We start from the raw sequence: 24,733 nt of genomic DNA on the forward strand, positions 1-24,733 counted from the left end.
TCAGGATAGAGTGCCCTGGGACATCCTGCTGTCCGGGTCTCCTCTCACTGGGGCTAGGAGACGCTTGGGCAGAGATGAAGCTGGGGTGCAGCATCTGTGTCTCTTCCAAAGGTTCTGAGATGTTTCTCTGGTACTTCAGGGTACCTGGTGGGAGCTTCATCACACCTACAGATTCCCCCCGCCCCCAGACTCAGTCCCTGATCAGACTGAGGCCTTCCCAGCTCCCATCTAGGGCCGTTTTGTTTGTGGAGGTCAAGCGGAGACAGATAAAACATGATCAACACGCAATCTTTTTACAGCAAAGCTCTCCCAGAACAGATGTATCTCCTAAACCTGTCTTAAAACGGTTGTAGGAGAGACCATGTAGATCTGTGCATATGACATCAGCAGCAGAGTTACAGAAAGGAGGCCAGGGCAGGGGTTCCAGAGGGGGATCTTCCAAGTCCTTGGTTCTAGCCCAAGACACAGAAGAAAAACTTAGCAGTCCTCCAGGCAACTCAACTTCTTTCTAAAATTTTTGCAGGGTAGCTGAGGGTGACCTTGACCCTCTGCCTCTATCTCCCAAGTGCTGAGATTATAGCAAGTTATCCCAACACACACACACACACACACACACACACACACTTTTGGAGACAAGGTCTCATGTAGCCCATGAGAAGGGTTTGTTGTGGAGGGTGACCTTAAACTCCTGATCCTCCTGCCTCTGCTCCCCAAGTGCTGGGACAGTGAGCCATTGATTGCACCAGGATGGCTTCGTGAAAACCACATCGACATTCTACTCAAACTAAGTTGCTTGATTTGAGGCTGTTTTCTTTATTCGTTAATTTAGTCATGATTACATTTTTATTTTGTGTATACATGTGAGCTTACACATGCTACAGTCCCTGTGTGGAAGTCAGAGGGCGACTTGCAGGAGTTGGTTCTCTCCTCTCCTTCCACGGTGTAGGACCCAGGGTGTCAAATCAGGTCATTAGAGTTGGGACAGGAACCTTTACCTGCTGGGCTATCTCACCCCTCTTTTGTTTTGAGGCTGCATCTGGCTACATAGCCCTGGATGGTCTTGGAACTTACTGTGCAAGCCAGGCTGGCTTCCGGCTTGCAGCTGCCCTTCCTGGGCCCCTCCCCACCCCCAAGCACTGGGATTGTGACTGCAGGATTATACCATGCCTGCCTGTAGTTTTCTTTAAATAGAATGTATCAATAGCCTTAAAAGTGATAGAGGCTGTTCAGCGCCTAAGAATTCCTAAATGTGTTGTGCTAGCTATTATATAAACATGGATAAGCACAGGGTGGTTCAATTTAAGGCATGAAAAGTATAGCTTGGGGGTACAGAATGTACCCCTCATTTCAATCCCAGGACCATAAATAAAACATTTTCTGGACATTACCAGCAAAACATGATACAACGATTTGGGAAGTAGAGTCTTCTTTTTCTTTTTTCTTCTCTTTTTTGAGACATGCTCTCATGCACCCCGAAACAACCTCAGACACTAAATTAGATGACCCTGACCTGACGACTTTACTGCCTACACCTCCAACATTCTGGGGTTCCAGGTGTGCACCACCAAAGCCAGTTTAAGTGATGCTGGGGGGTCAAACCCAGGGCTTCGTGCCTGCCAGGCGCGTGCTCCACAGGGTCAACGTGCCCTGCCCAGGGCTAGTCTGATTTCTTGCTCAAGAGGAGGGCACTGAGACCTGGAGAGGGAAAGCACTTGGGAAGAGTACACGGTGAGCACTCAGGCCTCCAGATACCCAGTTCAGAGTTCCTTCCCCTGAGGCTGGGGTGACCCATAATTCCATCCTGAGAAACAGGAACCCAGTTAAAATGATCATTAGCCACCTGAATGCGAACCACTGTGTCCGCTCCTTTAGGGATTAAGTGGGGTCCCAGAAGGTGAGCTGGTTGGCCAATATTTTTTACAAAAGTCAAAGTGTGGTTGCATGTAGGGGGAGGATGGGGCTCAGTGGTAATCTGGCTTGCCCCAAACGGGTGAGGTCCAGCTTGGGAGAGGTGGGTAGGAACAGGTCGTGGGGACAGAGAAGCACCGTGGATGGGCCTTGACAGTCTGCTGTCCTCCTGACTGAGCCCACTGCCGGGCAGACCGAGCACCATGGCAGGAAGGGGCAGTGCTTCTCCAGCTCTGAGATGCTGGGGACAAGACTGGGGTAGGGGCACACCTCGAAGTAGCTACAGGGTACTTTCCTAGCCATCATTGTGCTGGGAGGAGGAGGGGGGTCTCTGTTCTACATCTTCAAGAGTCTGGAACAAATGTGGGGTCTGTGTGAAAGGCCTGGGAATCCCCGGCACAGGCTAAGCCAGCTGTCTGTCTTCCCCAGGCAAGATTACTTCTTGGGCCTCAGGAACATAAAGCTTTCACACGAAGTGTGAATCCAAATAAAGCACAGATGATACAGACATGGGGGGATATGCATTCTCATTTGTTTCTCCGCGGCTTCGCTTCTGCTCTCCCCCTGAACCGTCTATAGACTGATGCTTCTCCCGGCCCAAGCCCCTTCCATCCACAGCTAGGGCCTCAAGGACCCTTGAGCTTTCTCCAAAATCTCCTCCCTGATCTTGGGGTAGTTGGGGTGCTCCGTCAGGACCTGGTACAGAGAAAGATCAGATGTGTGAGATCAGGCAGGGCCTCACCATGGCACCCTCCCTGCCTGTGCTGGTGACTCACGCTGTGACAGACTTCAATGGCATCTACGAACTTCTTGTCTTTCAGGTAGTTGAAAGCCAGTTTGAAACCTGTCCAGGGGTAGGAGGACACTCTGGTGACTGGGCAGCACCTCCAAGCCCTGGCTCCCTGAACTGCCAGGATGCAGGACTTGAATTCTAGGATCAGCCTGCGTACCTCGGCCTGTGCCTTACCAATGGCAGGGTTGGCCTGATGACTGTACTTCCAGGCCAGCTCGTAGTTGGTCGCTGCGTCCTTGTATGACTGCTCTTTCTCCATGATGAAGCCCATGTACTCATAGGCCCTGCAGCAAGACTGTGGGAAAGGCAGTTAGCACCTCTGCCCAGCCACAGCCTCCATGGTTCTCGGTGGGGACCAGGAGGGGCAGCTGGATGGCGGTGAGCAGCAGTAACTGGAGTGCATAGGGACCCGGGAAGCACCTTCAGTTTTTGAAGGGCTAACTGTTCAAATTAAAGCCCCTCTGCCAACACTTCCATCCCAGAAGCTAATCCTTGCACATGGCTCAAGCTCACCACTGACCGACCTCTCTTAGCTCTTGCGGGCATTCTGTTCTCTTCCTGGCTATGCCTGACCCTCATAAGCTTGGCCTGTCCTTGGCCCGTAGCTCCTGGTTCCCACCCCTCCACCCCTCCGGCTCTACCTCTCCCCATGCCCGCCCCTCCCTTATTCTCCCGTGCCAGTCATCTTTGCCTTGTTATACTGCAGGCAGCGGCGCAGCAGCTCCAAGGCCAGGTCGAACTTGCCGCCTTGGCAGTAGATGTCTGCCAACAGAAGCCAGCTCTTCTCCAGGCCTTCGGCCTCGTCCAGCATCCAGGGGAATTTGGCCACACGCTTCAGCTGCGTCCGGGCCTTCGGGACTTGCTTTAGGAGTATGTAGGCCTGTGCCATGGCCAGCAGCGCAGGGATGCTGTCCTTCTGCACACCCACAGGAAGCAGACATTGGGGCATGTTGGCAGTCACCCCATCTTGACCCCTGCCCACCAGAACGCATCCCTAGCCCTCGCACCTCAGCCTGGGCCATCTCGATAAAGGCTCCCAGAGCCACCTCTACATTCGCCTTCTCCCTGGTGGCCAGCAGGCAGAGACTCTGCAGCAGCCGGAGCTGGGTCTGCCCGGATTCCGAGTGCGGGTAAAATTCCCGAAGTAGCTTCTCTGCAGTGCGCACCCCGTGCTGCTGAGACTCTTTCCTGCTGGCAGAGCTGTGAGCACAGGACTCACGCTGAGAGCCTGCTTGTGGGCCACTCACCTGGCCTCCGCCCAGAAGTTGAAGCCTCGCCCCGCCCGTCGCCCCACCTTCTAGTCCTCTTACTTGCTGTCACCCACCAGGCTCTCAAAAGCCTCTCCTCCGACAATCTCGTTGTCAGGGTTCAGACAGATCTGTACCATGTAACAGGTGGCAAGCTGGCCCCAAGCGCTGTCCTTTCGGGCTTTGTTCAGAAACCTCAAGGCTTCATTGGGCTGTCCAATGTGCCTGCAGTGAGCGGGAGAAATGCCAGGAGGGGAATTTCGAGGCAGGGGTGGGGTGGGGGGCATAGACACCAGGTCTGAGGGCTTCTCTGTCTCCCGCCCACGGAGCAAAGGACACTAGCTACTTGCTAGGGCGTTCCCTTATTCCACTGCCGCCCCCTGACTCCTCGAGCCTAGCTCACCAGCAGTAAACGCCTTGGCAGTAGTTAAACCCTGGCTCCAAAGGCACCCGGCTGGACACCTTCTTGGCCAGTTCAAAGAAAGCAGGGGCCTCTTCAAGCTTGCCGCTCCGCCGGAGCAGATCGATCAGTTTATTCAATACCAAAAAGTTGTCTGAAATGAGAGAGCAGAGATCTGCAGCATGTGACGGCCAATGACTGCATCAGGTGGGTGTGATGGGGCCCGAGGAGGGAGGGGGCCGGACCTTGAGGAGGCCCTAGGAGACACTACTTGTTTAGGCTGAGCACAGATAAGTCTGTATGTGAGCGTGAGTAAATTATACAGTGCTTGAAATAGCTACAGCAGGGGCCGGGGAGATGCTTCCGTCAGCTAAGCACTTGTGGAACTTGAGTTCAAATTCCCAGTGCCCATCTAAAAAGCAAGGGGTGGGCTGTGAGCGTGGCCATGTGTCTCCTGAACTTTAGGAGGGCACAGACAGAAGGGTCTCTAAGGCTTGCTGGCTCCGGGCCAAGTTCAAGTTTAGCTAGAGGTCTTTTTTTTTTTTTTAAGATTTATTTATTTATTTCATGTATGTGAGTACACTGTCACTGTCTTCAGACACACCGGGAGAGGGCTTCAGATCTCCATTAGAGATAGTGGTGAGCCACCATGGGACTGCTGGGAATTGAACTCAGGGCCTCTAGAAGAGCAGCCAGTGCTCTTAACCACTGAGCCATCTCTCCAGCCCCTCAGCTAGAGATCTTGTTCCAAGAGAGCAAGGATAAAGGTGGTACAGCAGGGTCACTCAGTGTTGTCCCCTGACCTCTAGGCACACTCTCGGCATCTGTGTGTGTGTGTGTCTATCTGTCTGTCTGTCTCTGTCTCTCTCTCTCACAAACACACACACACACACACACACACACACGCACGCACGCACGCACGCACGCACGCACACACACTCTCACAGTGACAGCACAGTCACACTTACTGATCTAGTACTTACACTGTACCTGGCTCTGTGTTCTGCCTGTGACTTAGGTATATAGGTAAACATTCTTTCTGTCCCCATTTGACAGATGAAGACAAAGAACACGGAGGAGTGAAGTCGTTTTTCAAAGGTCACAGAGCCAAGTGATATCAGGATTCAGACCCAGGTAGCCTGACTCTAAGACTCTATACCTAAGCACGATTGCTGGGCCTGTGGAGACCACTGTGGGCTGGCCTGTGGCTCGGGCTCCAGGGTCGACCCTGGAAGCAGCTGTTTCACTCAGTAACAAGTAGGGGTGCAGCTACAATCAAGAGAGAACATCTAAGTGTCTTTTAAGTGGGTGTGGCCATAGAGGAGACTGTTCGGTCCCAGTGGCTGCAGAGAAGCGGGGACAGACAGGCTGTCCTGGATGCAGCGCCAAGTGCCTGGGTCTAGGAACTGGCTCCCTGGACTCAGGAAGGGCTGCCACGTTCTGGGTCTTTATCAGTTTCCTGCCTCTCTGGGAACAATTGGAAAGAAAGGGCTTCCTCTGACCAGCCAGGAAGGAGGGGAGAAGGCCCACCCTTCTCTTGGATAGCGGTGCTGGCTGGGTGGGGAAGCAGTCTGTGGGTCGGTCCATAGCTACCTGGAGCTTTCTCCAGCACTTGGCGGTACAGATTGATGGCGGTCTCGTAGTTTTGTTTTCTAAACATCAGGTCAGCCAGCATCTATCAGAAGACACACGAGCTGTGTATTCCTCACAGCGGCATGCATGGGGGCTGGCAAAGAGGAAAGGCAGAAAAGACTCTCCCAGTAGGTAGCTTCCCTGGTTCATAGAGCCTGTGGGACCCCGGACACCCTACCCGAAGGTGGAGATCACAGGTTATTTTCTGACTCTGCAAGGTGTGAGCCTGGGGTGGCCCTGGAGAAGGTGTGAGTGACAGACAAGCTAGAAGGCCTGATCAGGGTGGGTTATTTCACAGGCTTTCAAGTCAACAGACCTTCGCCTTCATCTCATAGTGGGTGTGGTTTTCCCTGAAGTCCCTTCAACCACGCCCCGCCCCCACAGCCTGGTGCAGAGGTTGCTGCTGCCCTCTGCTGGCCTGACCACCCCTTCCTATGAAGGGCAGAGCAGGAGGCTGGGGGCTGGGTCCCAATGCCAGACAGGCATCTGAGGGTTGGCAATTAGGAAGCAGCCCAAATCTGGTCCCAGGGCCCCCGGGGAGGTGTGCAGCAGGGTATCGCCTACCACAGCTGCTCTCTCGTGGGTCTGTTCCATCTCTAAGAGGGGGGCACAGCGCTGTTCACACAAGTCCAGCTGCCCCTGGAGCAGGTAGAGCTGCGCCAGCTCCAGCACCACCTAAGACAAGACCAGACAGAGCAAACAAGCCAGCACCACAGGCCGGGGAAACCCCTGCAATCACCTTTGACCCCACTTCCCGCCTGGCCTATCCGCTGGCTTCTAAAGCAGGCACCTTGCCTCGGGCAGTTGATGGCTCTTTCCCTCCCGCCACACCAAATTTCCCTGCCATTCTGTGAGTTTTAGCAGCCGGATGAGATGAAGCCTGGCTAAACCACTAATCTTATTCTCTGGGCCTCTGCTCCTTCCTCTGGGGATTCCTCTGGGCCACGGACTCCGGGGTAGATGGCAGGCAACGCGTTAGAATCTCCCAAGACAAGCCGGGCGTGGTGGCGCACGCCTGTAATCCCAGCACTCTGGGAGGCAGAGGCAGGCAGATTTCTGAGTTCGAGGCCAGCCTGGTCTACAGAGTGAGTTCCAAGACAGCCATGACTACACAGAGAAACCCTGTCTCGAAAAACCAAAAAAAAAAAAAAACCCAACCAAACAAACAAACAAAAGATTCTCCCAAGACAGCAATCTGTAGGAAGACTCATGCCCTGCCCTGCTGTCTCCAAGGCCCAAAACAGTACCTGCTAGGAACCAGGGATCTGTCAAAGGGTGAACAGTTACCAGCTATTTTTTTTCACACATTACACATAGGTATATTTTTGAGATTTCATGTATTACATCTTGGGCTGTAGTCAAGGATGACCTCCTGCCTCCACCTTCCAAGTGCAGAGAAGAAAGGTTTAATGTGGTGTTGGGGACTGAACCCAGGGCTCTGTGCACGCTAAGCAATCACTCTTCCACTGCTTGCTCTTTCTCTGGCGTGAACTTAGCATGAACTGGTTCCTCATCTGGAACCACACCCCTCTGACAACTCTCAGCTGGCTTGGAAACTCAGCCTGGGCGCCGTTCCCACGCAGCCTGGCAGTCACAACTCTTACCATGCTCCCTCACCCCAAGAGGCGGGAACCTGCAAAGGCCAGGCTAATGTGGCTTTCAGAGGTATTGCCCCCATAAATGGTCCAAAGATGGTCCTCCTAGCTTTTCTCTGAGAACTGTAGTAGTTGAGGACCCAGAGTCAACCAGAGCCACTTCCCACCCTGGGGGTGGGGGGTGGGGTGGTGGTGGGGGACCTCCCTCCCCCTTTACACCTGCAGCTCCACAGAGAAGAAAGGCCTCACTCAGCAAGAACACCCCCAAACTCCTGATCCTGCCTCCACTTTCCAAGGGCTGAGGTAACAGATGTGTACCATCTTACTTGCTTTGTAAGCTACTGGGGACTGAACCCCAGGGCTTTGTGAATGTTAGGCTAGTTATCAACTGAGCCACAACCACAGCCCTCAGGGTGTTACTCTGAGGGCCACACACCTTATTGTCTGTGGGCGAGTAGGTGAGGGCGTCCTTATAGGATTTCACAGCGCTGTCGTAATCTTTCTCTGTGAGATGATGCTCTCCGATCAGGATGCAGATGGAGGCTGCCAGCTGATTCTGGAAGGGGATCATTTCCGGTTGCTCCAGAGGAACCCGCTTCAGTATCCGGCACTGGAGGTCCAAGGCCTTGGGGAACCAAAGAGGTTAGGTTCAGAAACCCTGCGCCCATGTGTCAGAGCACAGGCATTTCCAGTGTTCCACAGCTGGCAGGGTCGGAAAGGGTGCCTTGAGGAACTCAGGGCCACACCCTCAGCACGCAAGACCTAGGCTCGCACCGCCCCTGGGGGCAGAGCAGAAGCTACTACTATACTCACTTGCAAACTCATCACACCTTGAGGCTGTGCCTAACTTGCAGGTTAGAGCAACACACAAGAGGTGCACAAAGCAGGCTGGGTCTTTTATTATTGGTGGTGTTTTAGTTTTGAGACAGGGTCTCATTATGCAGCCCTGACTGATATGGAACTTGTTATGTAGACCAGGCAGGCTGGCCTCAACCTTACAGAGACCTGCCTGCTTCTGCCTCTCGAGGGCTGGGATTAAAGATGTGCACCCCCACGCCAAAATTCAAAATTCTTGGGCTGGAGACATGGCTCAGCAGTTAGGAGCTCATGACGTTCTTGTAGAATATCTGAATGCTGTTCCCAGCACCCACATAGGGCAGCTCACAACCACCTATAACTCTAGCTCTAAGGGATCGAGTGCCCTGTTCTGGTCTCTGGTGCACACGCATATGTGAAGGCAAACACGCAGACAGATAAAATAAAAAATGCATTGGATGTACTTAACCCGCTGGGCATTGTAGCTCAGCTACCGCTACACGGCAGAGCATCGGGTGAGCCTGAGATGAGCGGCCAACGGAGGCTCATGCTCACTGCCGCCGCCAGCATGTGAGGCAGCGTCACATCCCCCAGCCCAGGGAAAGAAAAACTCAGAACTCAAAGTACAGTTCCGATTGGGTGCACACTGCTTTCACACTATTAACAGTTCTAGAACTCTGAGTTAAAGCACCGTAAGCCCTAGACATCTGTACTTGGTTTGGGCTTAAGTCTTGTCTCTGAGCTTTATCTGTTAGATGGGACTGTCACATCTAACACAAAGGACCGCTGTGAAATTTTAAAAAGAGAGCAGAGAAGCCAGACACAGTAATGCTTACCTGGGATACTACCTTAAGGCTAGCCTGGGCTACATAGTAGTGAACTCAAGACCAGCCTGGTACACAGACTAAGACCCTGTCTCAAAAAACTAGCTAGATGAGGGCTGGATAGATGGCTCAGTGGTTAAGAGTACTGACTGTTCTTCCAAAGGTCCTGAGTTCGATTCCCAGCACCCACATGGCTGCTCACAATATAATGGGGATATAATGGGGTCTGATGTCCTCTTCTGGTGTGCAGATGGATATGTAGGCAAAGCACCCACATACATTAGATAAATGTTGAAAAAAAATGGCTAGAGTCAGGCATGGTCACTCACGCTTTTAACCCAACACAGTCCACATGTGAGTCCTAGGCATGCTAGGGCTACATAGCGAGTCCTTGGCCACAAACTAGGACTATATAGTGAGATCTTCTTTCAGTAAAGCGGGGTATGGTGGAAAACCCACAGAAATCCCAGCTTTCGAGAAAGAAGTAGGAATATCAGAAGTTCAAGGTGATCTCCAGCTAGGCAGTGAGTACCTTGGCTAGCCTGGGATACCCCTTCCTCAAAAGGAAGGAAGGGAAGTATTGAGCGTGGGAGGGCAAGGGAGAGAGCTAGGCAGGAGGAGAGACTAACTACGCCAGTGCAGAGCTTTCGATGCCGCTGTGACACCTCAGATCACAGCGCCCTCCATAAGAACAAAACCTGTTACTTCTGCCCCTTCTGGCCCAGCCCAGCCCGGCCCGGCCCGGCCCAGCCCAGCCCAGTATTCTCAGATTCACCATCACTGGTGAGCAAAGCTACGGACTAAAGGAGCAGAGGTGAAGGAAGGGCCTGGTGCCCCAGCAGACCGTGGGCCGAGCCCCGCCCCTTCCGCAGCCCTCAGGAAATGAAGACCTTGGTCGGTACCTGATTCAGCGTTTCCATCACCTCTTCCTTCTTGTGGCTCTTGTAAACCTTTGCCAGCAAAAGCAAGCACTTGACCTCATTCATCATGGATGGGATGTCCTTGACCCCTAGAAGGAATCGCCAGTCAGTGTGGCCTGGCTCATGGACTGATGGGGAGGGCTAGGTTAAGGTCCCCAGCTAACGTGGGGGGCCACCCCGGGGGACAGAGCTAGGAACGTGTTCCAATGCCACCTCACCCGAGTCTCGCTCCAAGGCCTGCTTCAGCACCTTCTCTGCCTTGTGGTATTTCTTCAGTTTCAGGAGCAGTTCAGCCAGCTCGCAACACAGGAAGTCCTGCCCGCTGATCTTCTGGGCGGCCTCATAGTAATTAATGGCCTGAGCGCAGACAGGATATATGGGCACACGGATGCCCAAGATGGATGCCCGGCCCTCGCCTCCCCCAACGGGGCTCAGGCCTCAGTAGAGCAGGCTGGCTGAGCTCACGGCTGGTCACATCCTCAGCAGGTAGCTGGAGTGGAAACACTCTGTCCCTTCCCATCTAGAGCCCCCATGCGCGGTCTTTCATCCGGTCCCTGCTGTGCTAACCTTTCCCAGGACAGCCTCACCTTGGCGTACTGATGGGTCTTCACGTAGGCTTGCCCGATCCTGCTGACCAAGGAGGCATCGTGAGGGTTCTTTCTATAGGCCTCGTCATACACCTCCAGGGCTTTCTCAGGCTGCGGGGGAAAGCATAGAAGGGGGTGTCTTCTTCTTCCCCCTCTCCCGCCCCCATTGGACACTGGAGAAGTGATCCTGGGAGCTAGTCAGCAAGGCTAGGTTTCCCCACTTACCTCCTGAATATTCATGAAGGCGTCACCCAGGAGCAGGCTGCTGTGGGGGCCAGGCAGATGCTCACAAAGTTCCCTACAGGAGAAATGGACCACGGTTCTCAGGCCCCTGCCTGCCTAATGCCTGCCTCTTCACTGTTCTTGAGTCACGGAGATCCCGGGGAGCCCTGAGAGCCACCTTAGCCAGGCTCTCTCCTGCCCTCCGCCTCATTGCTGGGGGTCACCCCAGCCCTCCAGCCCTTCTCCATGAGCAGCCACACTGCTTTCCATGTTTCTCTGGCTTTGGTTGGATTTTGAGATAGGAGCCAAGTGTGGGGTTACAGTCGTGGCCTGCCCCACCTGGCTTTCTGTTACAGGGCTTTGTGCAGGCTATGCAAGCACTCTAACCAAGCTACATCCCGCGACACTCATCCTTTTCCTGAGGCACTGAGATGTGAGCCAGTACACGCCTGGCAAGTGCTTGGCCACAGACCCCCTCTCCAGCCCCACAGTGTTCCCGGGAATGTCCAATCCGGACATGCTCTGCCGTCGGTCAGTTTCTACACTCCCAGTTCTCAAACCTCCAAACTTGTTTTTACTAGAGACAGAGGCTGGGGAGGCCTCCTGAGGTCATAACACCAACTCCTGGGAGACAGAGGGTTGGGGCCACCACCTTCCGCTCAGGAGGTTGGCAGCAGGTCCTCAGAACTCACCCACAGGCAAGGAGACCTACAAGGTGCTCATACCTTGGTCTAATGAGCTCTGGGGATATGCTCTGGAGGGAGACCCCGTTGAAGGTATGCGACCTGAGGAGCCCCAGCAGCCAGGGGGAGGTGCCTTGGCCGCAGGCGGAGCCCCAGCAGCCAGGGGGAGGTGCCTTGGCCGCAGGCGGAGCTCCAGCAGCCAGGGGGGAGGTGCCTTGGCCGCAGGCGGAGCTTACACGTAGCAGCTGATGTAGAGACGCACGTCCTTGCGAGTGTGCAGGTAGATGCTGGCCATCTTCTCTGTGGCTTCGGTGTAGCAGGGTTGCTTGGGCGTGATGCCTCTCAGCATGTTCAGTGCCAGGTCCACATTGCCCTTACTCAGAGCCAAGTCCACGTTGGCGACCGTGATGCGCATCTCCTCTGGCGTGCCGCTGAACTCGTTGATGGCATCCTGCATGATCTTGGTGGCCTCGTGCTACAACATGTGGGACGAAACGGATCCTCTTTTTGGTATTAACCATGACAGGAGATTTATACCGCCTTCTCCACCCCTGGGTTCGGCTCATGGCCTGACGCTCCTGGGCCAATATGGCTGTCAACCATATGCAGAGCAGCTGTGGAGGCAAGGACTATCTATACTTTAGAACCCACAGGTTCTGCTCTCCCCATTGTGTCTCCTCTAATGGGGACAGTGCATCCAACCCTTTCCCAGGAGCTTAGCTGGGAGGCCAGTTATGACTATGACGGACACCTGCAATCCTAACACTTGAGAGGCTGAGGCAGGAGGATTGTGAATTTCATGCCAATCTGGACTAAACAGAGAGTTAAACAAACAAACAAAAAACCAAGGGGTGATGGGATGGCTCAGCGGCTTAAGGTGTCTGCAGCTAAAGCTGGCGAAGGGAATTCAGTCCCCAGGACCAACGTGGCGGAAAAAGGGAGCCAAGCCAACCCCCACAGTCTGTCCTCTGATCTCCACTCATGCATGATGTGACAAGCGTATAACGACATGTATATGTGCACACAGTATGTGTACACATATGTGCACACAGTAATAAACTAATGGTAAATCTTCCAAGCTAAAAAAAGCAAAACAACAACAAAAGAAAAAAACAAAAAAGAAAAAGAAAAACAAACAAACAAATAAACAAACCCAAATTGTACAATCAAACACTGCCCAGCTTTTTTTTTAAAGAAATATTTATCTTTGCTGGGTGCTGGTGCTGGTGGCACACCTTTAATTCCATATATATATACACATATGTATGTATATATAGGTATACTATATATAAAATATATAAATATATATGTATGTATATAAAGACAGCATCTCAGGGCTGGAGAGATGGCTCAGCGGGTAAGAGCACCGACTGCTCTTCTAAAGGTCATGAGTTCAAATCCCAGCATCCACATGGTGGCTCACAACCATCCGTAAGACATCTGACACCCTATTCTGGTGTCTGAAGACAGCTACAGTGTACTTACATATAATAAATAAATAAATATTAAAAAAAAAAGATCATTGGCACAAAGCATTTAAAAAAAAAAAAAAGACAGCATCTCGTTGCATAGCCCTGGCTGGCCTGAAACTCACGATGTAGACCAAGCTAACCTAAAACTCAAGGAGATCCACCTGCCTCTAACTCTCCAGAACTGGGACCCAAGGCATGTGCCCCGAGTGCCACCATGCTGGCCCCACCCTTTTCTCAAGGCTCAGATCGTGTCCTTATGCTGGCATGGGAAGAAGCACTCTGTGAGCTGAGCCACCTTCACAGTGTTTGTGTCTTGAGAGAGTGAGCAGCTTCTTCTTCAGGCTAGGTTCCTGTCTTTATCAGGCTCACCACAGGGGAGGGCTACGGGGCCCTGGTCACAAAGATGGTCCAGGACAGACCACATCCTGTGAGTTGGCAAGGCTACTGAGGCCGGGGCATCGTATAGACTCAGGCTCCGATGGAGCCTTGCTCTTGCCAACGCTGGGGGATCTCTGTGAGTTTGTGGCCAGCTTGGTCTACATGGTGAGTTCCAGGCCAGCCAATCATACATAGTGAGACCATGTCTCAACCAAGCTAAACCAAATCAGACCAGACCAGACCAGACCAGACCAGACCAAACCAAGTAACATCAGGCACCCATTTTCGGAGCTTGCCCCCCCCCCCAGGCTGATCTCCTGGGGCCTCTAATGTGCTCCAGGGGAGGGGGGGCAAAGCACGTCTCTCTTTCCCTTTCCTTCTTTTCTTCGTTGTGTGTCTCTGTGTGGTGTGCATGCATGTGAGCATGCATGTTCCCACTGAGGGGTGGAGGCGTGAGCACGCTCACCCTCCTCATTCATATGTCTGCGTGAGGAGGGAAGAGTCTGACAGAAATGTCTCCTTCAGTAGTTCTCCACTCTATGACTGAGGCACGTCTCTCACTGAGCCTAAAACTCTCAGATGAATTGTGAGTTCTGGTGATTTGAACTCTGGTCCTCAGGCCTTCACCGCAAGCTTTTTGTCCACTGAGCCCAATCCCCAGACCCCGTGCACTGGCATTTCTTACCAGTTCCCCGTTCAGTCGGAGGGCCTCTACTAGCTCCAGCAGGATGGATGCCCGCTCGCTGGGCCGAACGGAGGGGCTTCGGGACTTCCTGCCCTCCTCTGCCTTCGAGGTGGGCACCTTTATGATCATTTTTAAGGTCTTTATGGCTTCGGCATAGTCGCCAGTCTTATTGAGGGCTCTGGCTTTGATGAAGTGGTAGAGGGGGTGGTCTCGGACCTAGGAGAGGCAGAGCAGAGCAGAGGGGGTGGGGGTGGGGCCGCTAGCTCACCTCGGCTGCTCACACAGCAGTCCCAGGAACCTCCAGGAGAGCCGGGAGCCAGCCCTGCCTGCGGTCAGCAGAGGGTCTGGGGACGCGAGCGAGCGCCGCCATGTGGCTTTGCCCTCCCTCCAGGCAACTGTCCATCCAGAAAGGGGTGCAACAGCTGGGCGGGCCACGATGTGGCGAGCTCCTCCCACCTGGAAGTTGTGGCTGACCCCCAGCTCCAGGCAGTGGGAGCACATGGCGAAGTTGCCCTGGGCCAGGTGGATCTGGGACATGAGGAGGTGAGCATCCACAAAGGTGGGGTCCAGCTCCAGGCAGCGCTGCAGGGTGCTCTGCGCGTTTTCCAGCTCCCCTAGGACAGGAAACCGCAGTCTGCATCCAGGGATCTTCAGGAGCCACACAAGGACCCGACCAGTAGAGGGAGGGAGACTGGGTATCCCAGGTGCAGCCATTCGGAAGTCTCAGTCTTGGCGTCTCATTCAGTTTTAAAATTTTGCGTGCGCGCGCGCGCGTGTGTGTCTATGTGTGTGTGTGTGTGTGTGTGTGTGTCTATGTGCGCGCGTGTCATTCCTCAAGAGCCATTCACCTCTTGTTGAGACGGCAGTCTTTCTCAGACCTGGAGCTCACCGAGTAGGCTATGTTGGCCAACCAGCCCGCCCTGGAATCCACCTTATCTCTGCCTCTCCAGCACTAGTACTACAAACATGGGGTCAGATTCTGCTTGCAAGGAAAGGACGTAAGTGACTGAGCTCTTTCCTCTGCCCTGCAAGACCTGTTAGAGAATCTAACTTAAGCCGGGAGGGATGATGCATGCCTTTAATCCCAGCACTCAGGAGGCAGAGGCAGAAGGATCTCTGTGAGTTTGAAGGCCAGCCTGGTCTACACAGGATAGCCAGGGCTATACAGAGAAACTCTGTCTCAAAACAAAACAAAACAAAAGCATAAGAAAACAACAACAAAAATGAAAAAAGAATGGAGAGAAAGTCTAACTTAATATTCACATGACCTGGAAGGCTGGTATTCTTTTTTGTTGTTGTTTTTGTGTGGTTGTTTTTTTGTTTGTTTTTGAGACAGGGTTTCTCTGTGTAGCCCTGGCTGTCCTGGAACTCACTCTGTAGACCAGGCTGGCCTCAAACTCAGAAATCCACCTGCAAGCCGGGCGTGGTGGCGCACACCTGTAATCCCAGCACTTGGGAGGCAGACACAGGCGGATTTCTGTGTTCAAGGCCGGCCTGGTCTACAGAGTGAGTTCCAGGACGGCCAGGGCTACACAGAGAAACCCTGTCTCAAAAAACCAAAAAAACCCCAAAAATCAAAAAAAGAAATCCACCTGCCTCAGCCCCCCAAGCGCTGGGATTAAAGGCGAGTGCCATCACTGCCCAGGGAAGGCTGGTATTCTAATTCTTGAATTTGATCTTTATTTTTGGTGGTGCTGGGACTCAAACCAGGACCTCAAGCGTGCGAAGCAGGCACTGTCTCTGCTTGGGCCTTGATGTACTATCTTTTGGATGTGGGACTTGGGATCTGGTCATGTAGGCCATTTAACTGGAGGGACAACGTGTTCATTTAAGAAGACCTCTCTTCATGGAGGTCTGAACTCTGACACTGGGAGACTTGGGGACCTCTTTGAAGCCAGGCTGCAGCCCCGTTTGATAGCGACAGCCTTAATGCCAGTGTGCTGTGGGCTAGGAGGTGCACTTCCTCCCTCTGTAGCCAGGCCCCGCTACAGCTGCTGCCTGGAGTCCCTCACCTGGAGGTTGGGCTACACCTCTTTTGGGTCCCAAACTCCCTCATCTCTTGTGTGCTGTGGAGAAAGGAAGATGTCGCCGTGGCAACCTAAGCATTTGGAGACTTAGCTTTGGTCCCAAACCTGTTGGTAGCTGCCAGTGCCTCTGGGGCAGTCCTTCCGTGGCCTTGAACCCAGGAGACCTTAAAGCTAAGAGTAAACCTGGCACGGAGACCTTGAGGATGAAGACTTAGGAGGCCTCAGATGAGCAAAGCCACTCAACATAGAGCCGACTGGAGACAGAGAGGGGCCGCGTGTCGGAGAGAACAACCCGGCATCTGCCGAGCCTGCTCCCTTTTTTCCCCTGGTGGGAGGAGCTGGCAGATCGGATGGTGCCTCAGTGATCCTCTGAAAGCCCCACACTCCAAGGCCTCACCAAGACACTCTTCTTACCCACGTGTCCGCCTTTGCTTCCTCCACAGCAGCGTTCTGTGAAGTGTGCCGTATGTACAATGCACATGTATGCAGGTGTGTATGTATGTCACATATAGGGAAAGTATCCCTGGCAAGGTTATTTCCCAGGATATAACCCTAGGGCCGGGTACCATCACTGTCTGCTGGGACTCACTGCTCACCTGAGAGGAACTTGACCTGAGCCATCACATACAGCGGCTCCATCATGGCCGGGGCCACCTTCACCACAGGACTCAAGATCATGGCGACTTGTTTAAGAAGTGGAGACACGAGCTGGCCAGGTGACCGGGGCTGTGGGGACACCAGGGATAAACGTGTGGTTTTCCTTATTCTCTTTCCTACCTCCTCCTCTTTCTAAAAAACTTTCCCCAGACAGGGTCTCACACAGCCCAGGACTGCCTGGAATTCCCTGTGCAACCAAGGACAAACTTAAGCTCTTTTTTTTTTTAAAAAGATTTATTTATTTATATATATCGTGTATATGGGTGTTTTGTCTGCACATCTATCTGAACACCAGAAGAGGGAATTGGACCCCAGATAGGTATAGACAGTTGTGAGTTGCCATATAAGTGCTGGGAATTGAACCCTTGACCTCTGGAAGAGAAGCCAGTGCTCTCAACTACTGAGCCATCTCTCCAGTGCCAACATTCTTGAACTTCTGCTCTTCCTTCCTCCTCCTCCTCATCATCCCCCTCCTTCTCCTTCCCCTCTTCCTCAGTGCTAGGACTGTTGTTCCTATCAGGATATAGACAGGTGCCTGGCCAGTGGACCTCCCCACCCAAGCATGGTCCCTGCACCACACCTTCAGAAAGGCCTGGGAGCTCGGGAGAGATGCAAACCTTTGACCTCACCCGGGACACCCAGCTCTGTGCTAGAGCAGCCTCTGAGGTCATGCGGCTTCAGCTCGGTCCAGTTTGAGAAACACTGGGGCTGGGGCTGTTGCTCGGTGGGTGGGGCACTTGCTTAGTTTAAAGCACCGAGTTCCATACCCAGCACCTCATAGACTGGATGTGGTGGCACACACCTGCAATCCCAGCTTCAGGGTGTGCAGGCAGGAGGATCAGGAGTTCGAGGTCATCCCCAGCTATGGACTAAATACACTAGACACTAATCTTGGCTTTGGGAAACCCTGTCTCAAAAACAAGTCAACAGACAAACAAACAAAACAAACCCCAGGAAAACACCAGCCCCCCCCCCCCCCATTGCTTTCAGCTCAGGCTGGCCTGGGGCCCAGCCAGGGAAAGCCCTCGCCTCTATCCTTCATGTGAGTACCACCCACGCCTGTACTTTAGACCCCTGACATGAAGATGGGCTTCCCTAACCTGCTTGGGGCAGAAATGCAGATACTCCTTGGCGATGCAGACCAGAAAGAGGGGGTCCAGCTTTTCAAAGTACTCGGGGCTCAGGGCCAGGCCCTGCATGTTGGAGAAATGCAGCTCCACAGCCTCCTTCAGGAGTGCTGTGGCCTCTTGCTCCAGTTTTTGCTTCTTAGCTGCTACGAGGGCTTGCAGGAAAACCAGCACCTGTGCAAGAGAGGCTTGGGCTCAGGGTGGGGCTGGCCCGGGAGCCCAGGCTGGCCCAAGCCGTAAGGTGGGCCACCTTGATCGCCCTCTGCTGGAGAACCCTCTCCCAGCCATCCTTGCCCATTAGCTCTGACCTCAGACTTCCCGAGGGACTGCTGCACCTCCTTGAGGAACTCCAGCTGGTGAGCCGCCTCCTCCAGCTGGCCCTGCAGGATCTGGCACCAGATGCTCCCTGTGGATGGGTAAGAAAGAAGCTGGGCGGGCAGGCAGCGGAGCCCGCAGCCCTGCAGAGGCAGGGGCGGGACTGAGGAGGGAGGAGGGACCCTCACATCTTTACAAACTGAAGGAGCCAAGGCATGTGCCGAGCAGGGGACTGAAGCGGAAAGACAGCAAGGATCCATCACTCATATAACTTTAACGACGACTCCAGGAATAACCACCATTAGGAACTTGGGGTTTAAACCTTCAAACAGTTTTCTAAGTATTTGTTATTAATGTATGATCAGCTATTCAAAGATCTACATTTGGGGGTTCAGGGTATAGCATGCATGAAGCCCAGGGTTCGACTCTTAGCACGCGACAAAATCATGCATGTGTGTGCATGCGCACGAATGTGTCTGCCACGTTGCACTTGTGAGGGCCAGAAGCCACCCAGTGGGACTCAGTTCTGTCCTTGGTGGGCCCTGGGGACTGAACTCAGGTTGTCAGGCTGGTAAGAGGCCACTTCACCCACACAGCCACCTTGCCTTCCCTGCTAAGAATTGAAACATATCCTTCCTTCCAATCTCAGACACATTTCAGTCTTTACCAGTCTAATGTGACAGGAGGGGCTGGAGGTCGACTCAGCTGGTAAGAGCGCTGTGGTTCCTGGAGAGGACCTGAGCCAGGTTCCTAGTGCTCACAAGAGAGGGCTCACAACTGCCTGCAACTCCAGCTCCAGGAGATCTGACACCCTCCTCTGAGGTCTGTGGGCAGCCTCCGCCTCTCTCTCCCACTCAAAGGATGAGTTCTAATCCACGTTCTTTTGCTTATTAGGGGGAATGGACATTTTTATATTTTTTAGTTAGTTACTTATTTTATTTTCATTTTTTAAAGGTTTATTTATTTAATGTATATGAGTACACTGTCGCTGTCTTCAGACACACCAGAAGGGGGCATCCTTTCCCATTACAGATGGTTGTGAGCCACCAAATGATTGCTGGGAATTGAACTCAGAACCTCTGGAAGAGCAGTCAGTGCTCTTACCTGCTGAGCCATCTCTCCACCCAGCTAGTGACTTTTTAATTAGATTGTGAATTTCCTATTTGTTGCCCCTGCCCTGACTTCCATTTGAGTGACTTTTTTATTTTTATGGTGTTGGTGGCAAACACTCTACTAGGCTATATCCATCTGTTTCTTTTTACAAACTAGGGTAATTAACTTATTTTCAGTCATTATTATTATTATTTTTTTTGGATTTGTTTTTTTTGAGACAGGTTTCTCTGTATAGCCCTGGCTATCCTGGAATTCATTCTGTAGACCTCGAACTCAGAAATCCACCTGCCTCTGCCTCCCAGAGTGCTGGGATTACAGGCGTGCGCCACCACCGCCTGGCTCAGTCATTATTATTTTCAAGACAGTGTCTCATGTAAGCCTAGGCTGGCCTCAAACTCTAAGGAGCTGAGGATGACCTTGAACTCATGATCCTCCTGCCTCTCCTCCTGCCTGCTGGGGTGACGGGCCTGTGCCAATATGCCCAGCTGATGGTGTCCTTTACTTCAGTCATAGGGAAGTCCCAGGCTCTTTGGGGCTTGACTTTGCTCCTCAGAGGCCCCCTGATTTGCATGACCCACTGGCCAACCCCTGCCCTGCACACTGCTTGCAGATCTAGAGGCACAAAGGCTCAGCCTGGGGTAGTAGTGGGTAGAACTTGTAAGCTCAGGCTGGCCCTTCCCCCTGACTTGCCCCTCTGGGTCAGCTGAGTTGGGGACTCCAGCAAGTGGGTAAGATTTGTGTGAGGCACACTTGCGACCAGCTGGCTGCCTGCTGGGCCTTCCCCTGCAATGAGGGAGAGGGGGAGGATTCAGCGTGTGTGCTTCAGGCGATTGGCCTGTGTGCTGAGTGGTGCTGAGACTCCCAGGGTAATGCTCTCCTCCCTCCCGTTCTCTGTCAGCAGCTCCTTGAATATTCTTGCCATCTACTTCCTGGATGGCTGTCCCACTGTGAGCTTTTGCTCTCTGCCTCTGACACCCTTGGGCTTGCGTCTCTAGTTTTCCCTGGGACTCTCTGGAGAAAGCTGGAGGGACTGGGGAGGTGGCTCAGCAGTTAGGAGCACTGACTGCTCTTCCAGAGGTCCTTAGTTCAATTCCCAGCAACCACATGGTGGCTCACAACCATCTGTGGTGGGATCCAATGCCCTCTTCTGGTGTGTCTGAAGAAAACAATGGTGTACTAATATACATTAAATAAATCTAAAAAAAAAAAAAAAAGGAAAAAGGAAAAAGCTGGTCTGCTCATTTTGTTGTTTTCTGAGACAGGGTCTCTGTGTGGGGAGGATGGCCTTGAACTCAGAATCCTCTGCCTCAGTCTTCAGAGGGCTGGGATGGCAGGCAGTGCCCACCAAGCCCAGCTTTGGTCTTGAGCTGCCTCATCTGTGCCTAAGTTGGCTCACAGGTTTCTGGTCGTGCTTGGAATTCCCATGCGTTGACGTTGTTTTGCCTCTGAGGTTCTTGAAATGTCTGGTCTGCTAAAGTCACTTTTCTCTTCTAGCACGTTTGCAGTGGAGTCTTTCTTCTTTTATGTTTGTGCCTTTGCTTGCTTGTTTGCTGATTGTGGCCCTGGCTGTTCTGGAGTTCTCTTTGTAGACCAGGCTGGCCACAGACTCACAGAGATCTGCCTGTCCCTGCCTCCCGAGGGCTGGGATTAAAGGCATGTGTCACCACATCCAGCTCGGGTCATTTTTTAAGAATGACCGGGACTGGCAGAGTGCTCAGCAGATAAAGGTGCTTGCAGCATGAGCCTGATAGCCTGAGTCTGATTCGCTGGGACCAACATAAAGGTGGCAGAAGAGAACCAAAGATGTCCCCTATCTCCATATGTGTGCCACAGCTTGCACAAATGCACAGAGGCAACACACACACACACACACACACACACTAATAAATAAAATAAAATGAAAGCCTTCATGGTATATTCCTATAATGCCAACACCTGAGGGCAGAGGCAGGAGAGCTGGTTCAAGGCCATCCTCAGCTATAGTTTGAGGTTAGCCAGTACTACATAAGAACTTCTCTCTAAAAGATAGATAGATAGATAGATAGATAGATAGATAGATAGATAGATAGATAGATAGATAGATAGGTGTTGTTATAAGGGCCAGTCTAACATGCTGACCAGAAAGTAATAGCTGCTCTGATAACTGCCCCATCTCTCAGGGAGGCCCGGGCTTAGAACAAGGGACCTCAGTACTCAGCTCCTCGGTGCTAGGAAGAAAAGAACAGCTGTTCCAAGCCCTGAGCCAGCCTGCCCTGCCCCAAGCAAGCCCTGGTGCCTCAGAGAATGCATACAGATTAGAGCTGAGCCATTTTAAAAAAAAATGCATAGAAAGGCCAGGGATGCCAGGTGGGAATAAAGGACAGGGTGATGTCACTTAATTTGTAGACAGTGTCACTATGTATAAAGCCCTCGTTCAAAATACAGCACCACGGGCGGTGGTGGTGCACACCTTTAATCCCAGCACTTGGGAGGCAGAGCCAGGCGGATTTCTGAGTTTGAGGCCAGCCTGGTCTACAGAGTGCGTTCCAGGACAGCCAGGGCTACACAGAGAAACCCTGTCTCAGAAAACCAAACCAAACCAAAAGACAGCCACCACCGAGCACCATGCCAACCGGGCTTGGTGCCATACACCTGTGATCCAACCTTGGAGGTGGGGGTAGGGTGATCAGAAGTTAGGCCTTGGCTACACAGTGAATTCCAGACCAGCCTGGGCTGCAGGAGGCTGTGTCTCAAACACTAAAATAAACACAAGAACCCTGGGTGTGTTGGTACATGCCTGTAATCCCAACATTTAGAAGACGGAACCAATTTAAGGCTAGCCCGGGTGGCATAGTGAGACCCACTTTCAACAAACAAACAAACAAACAAACAACAATTAAGAAAAATCCACTGAAAAATGGAACTTCTCCTGTGAATGGGCCAGAGTAAGATTCAATGTTAGGAATAGTCAATATGTGCTAATTTAAAAATTAAAAGTGGGGGGTGGCTGGAGAGATGGCTCAGCAGTTAAGAGTACTGACCATTCTTCTGAAGGTCCTGAGTTCAAATCCCAGCAACCACATGGTGGCTCACAACCATCCATAATGAGACCTGACGCCCTCTTCTGGAGTGTCTGAAGACAGCTACAGTGTACTCACATATAATAAATAAATAAATCTTTATAAAAAGAAAAAGAAATGGAACCTTTAAAAAAAATAAAAGAGGAGCCTTTGGAAAGGTCGTTTGACACTTACTTACACACAGGACAGAGCAAGTTATCAGGACAGACGGTAAAGAAACCCGCAGAGAGAGCTTTCCTGGTAGCTTTCAGCTCCAGGATCTGCAGAGGAGGTCAGGGTACACTTACAAAGGCTAAGGCTCTCTCTCTCTCTCTCTCTCTCTCTCTCTCTCTCTCTCTCTCTCTGTGTGTGTGTGTGTGTGTGTGTGTATGTCTTGGGCAGCGGTGGAGGGGGGGTAACATCTCTACTTCTGGCCTCTGGGGACTGAGAAGGGCAGGGCCACCAGAATGAGCATCAGACTACCAGTCTTCTGGTGAAGTCAGATTCGGGCGCCACAGCTGTGACGGGTCAGCGTGGGTGGGAGGGTGGCCCCAGTTGGTCCTGAACCTTCCATCTGTATCGGCGGGTTCACGGGAAGACCCCATGGTAAGGTAACCCCCAAACTCACAAGCAGTCTGGAGAGAGGGTTCCCAGGCACACACCCTGCTGCTGGGCTAGCACCTGCCCTGCCCAGCCCAGCCCTCAGAGACCTGCCCTGCCCAGCCCGGCCCGCAGACACCTGCCAAGGCAGCCAGCCTGTTCTCCTCCAGCTTCATGGCCTCCTTGTACCACAGACACGCTTCCTTCACTTGCTGCTGTAGGATGAAGAGGTAACCCAGCTCAGTGGCCACGAGGGCACAGGAGGGTGTGGCCATGAAGATGCGCTCCAGGAAGCCACTCACAAGCCGGTGGACCACCTGGTGCCTCCCACACTGCCAAGAGAGGACATAGGGGAACAGAAAGTCTCGTCAGCCCAACCTGCCTGGATGAAGATACGTCAGAAGTGTGTGTGTGTGTGTGTGTGTGTACATTTCAGCACAGTTGGGGAGGTCCCGAAGAGCCCATGAGGTATCTGGGATCTCTATCTAGGAACCTGGGTGTATTCAGCTAACTTTCCATGTCCTGAGGAACCTGTCTCTGGCCATGGGCGCTTCTGGACATGCCCTTGACTGGCCACAGTAACTGATCTTGGTAGTTACCTACAGGTTGTTTTGTTTTTGTGACAGGGTCTCCTGTGGTGCAAGCTGGCCTTGAACTTGCTAGGTAGCTGAGGCTGGCTTTGAACTCTCTAACCTCTTGCTTCTACATCACAGGTGTGGACCACCACTCTCAGCTTCCTGCCAGGAGGCGGCTGCTTGCTTGTTTGTTTTTAGTTAAGACTTGTTGAAAAGCTACTGAGCTTGTTTATGAGACGTAGCCATGGCGACCCATGTCCCATTGCCACTTGAGGACAAAGCTGAGAAATTCAGAAACTCAGACACACACATAGAGGGCGACAGTCACCCAGTGGCACCTAGCAACCCCTGTCTGGTTCCTGATTCTTCGTTTTATCCTGTAAACCTTGCTTGGGAGTGAAGGTTTTACAAAAGACAAACTCTATGGCAACTTGGTCTGTTTGGACCTTTGATGCCAGAGGCCCAGGTGGGCTGTCTGTCGGTCAGGTTACTGCCGAGAGGAGGTAGGTGAGGTTGGTGTGGTTCCCTATAGCAGATGCCGGTACCTTCTCTCCCTATTATGGGCACCACTGTAAAAACCCTTCAGAACCCACTTCCCTGGTCACTATGGCCCCCTAGTGGCCGCTCATGTCACTGCAGCCAGAGCAGGGCAGTGGCCACAGGGATGTGCGACCCAGGCAGAAGGTCCAGGCTTGTGCTGGAGTGGAAGGAGAGGAGTTGGGTGCTCGGAGCATAAAGGGAAGCCAAGGTCTTCTCTTGGGGCTGGGGGTAGGTCAGAAACGGGGCGCCACCTACTCACCAGCCTGCTGACTGCAAGGATCTTCTTAAGATGTAGGTTTGGATTGTGGGGCTCTCCCGTCTCTAGCGCCTTGATGAGGTTTCTGACGCGGTCGGCAGCCTGCAGGGAGGACAGGCAGTGTTGTGGGCACAGCTTAGCTGGCGAGGCCTTGCCTAGCGTGCATGAGCTCCACAGACTAAAACCAAGCGTGGTGGTGCATGCCGGCAAGCCGGGCACTCGGGTGGCACAGGCGGGGTGGGGGCTCAAGGTCATCCGTACTAGCAGGAAGTCCCCAGCCCTGCCTGTAAGTGTAACAAAGCAAAACTGAACCTCAAAACACA

At 52.7% G+C, this 24,733-nt stretch overlaps 1 protein-coding gene across 1 annotated transcript in view; it reads right to left on the reverse strand.

Moving 5' to 3' along the window:
- Nucleotides 1-793: 793 nt before the first annotated feature.
- Ttc21a (tetratricopeptide repeat domain 21A) overlaps nt 794-24,733 on the reverse strand; it is a 34,837-nt gene continuing 10,897 nt past the window's right edge. Inside the window, exons 8-29 of the mRNA XM_052186972.1 lie at nt 24,414-24,512; nt 23,179-23,371; nt 18,282-18,379; nt 17,947-18,147; nt 16,786-16,915; nt 14,619-14,776; nt 14,163-14,378; nt 11,864-12,102; nt 10,948-11,020; nt 10,723-10,833; nt 10,354-10,492; nt 10,118-10,224; nt 8,012-8,200; nt 6,545-6,655; nt 5,942-6,023; nt 4,352-4,502; nt 4,012-4,173; nt 3,709-3,901; nt 3,393-3,617; nt 2,876-2,996; nt 2,685-2,752; nt 794-2,604 (exon numbers count right to left, since the gene is read on the reverse strand). Coding sequence (XP_052042932.1) covers nt 2,527-2,604; nt 2,685-2,752; nt 2,876-2,996; nt 3,393-3,617; nt 3,709-3,901; nt 4,012-4,173; nt 4,352-4,502; nt 5,942-6,023; nt 6,545-6,655; nt 8,012-8,200; nt 10,118-10,224; nt 10,354-10,492; nt 10,723-10,833; nt 10,948-11,020; nt 11,864-12,102; nt 14,163-14,378; nt 14,619-14,776; nt 16,786-16,915; nt 17,947-18,147; nt 18,282-18,379; nt 23,179-23,371; nt 24,414-24,512 — 3,144 coding nt within the window. The 3' untranslated portion in view covers nt 794-2,526. The remainder of the gene's footprint in view (nt 2,605-2,684; nt 2,753-2,875; nt 2,997-3,392; nt 3,618-3,708; nt 3,902-4,011; nt 4,174-4,351; nt 4,503-5,941; nt 6,024-6,544; nt 6,656-8,011; nt 8,201-10,117; nt 10,225-10,353; nt 10,493-10,722; nt 10,834-10,947; nt 11,021-11,863; nt 12,103-14,162; nt 14,379-14,618; nt 14,777-16,785; nt 16,916-17,946; nt 18,148-18,281; nt 18,380-23,178; nt 23,372-24,413; nt 24,513-24,733) is intronic.

Source organism: Apodemus sylvaticus, chromosome 7 (assembly GCF_947179515.1).
Source record: "Apodemus sylvaticus chromosome 7, mApoSyl1.1, whole genome shotgun sequence".
NCBI lineage: Eukaryota > Metazoa > Chordata > Mammalia > Rodentia > Muridae > Apodemus > Apodemus sylvaticus.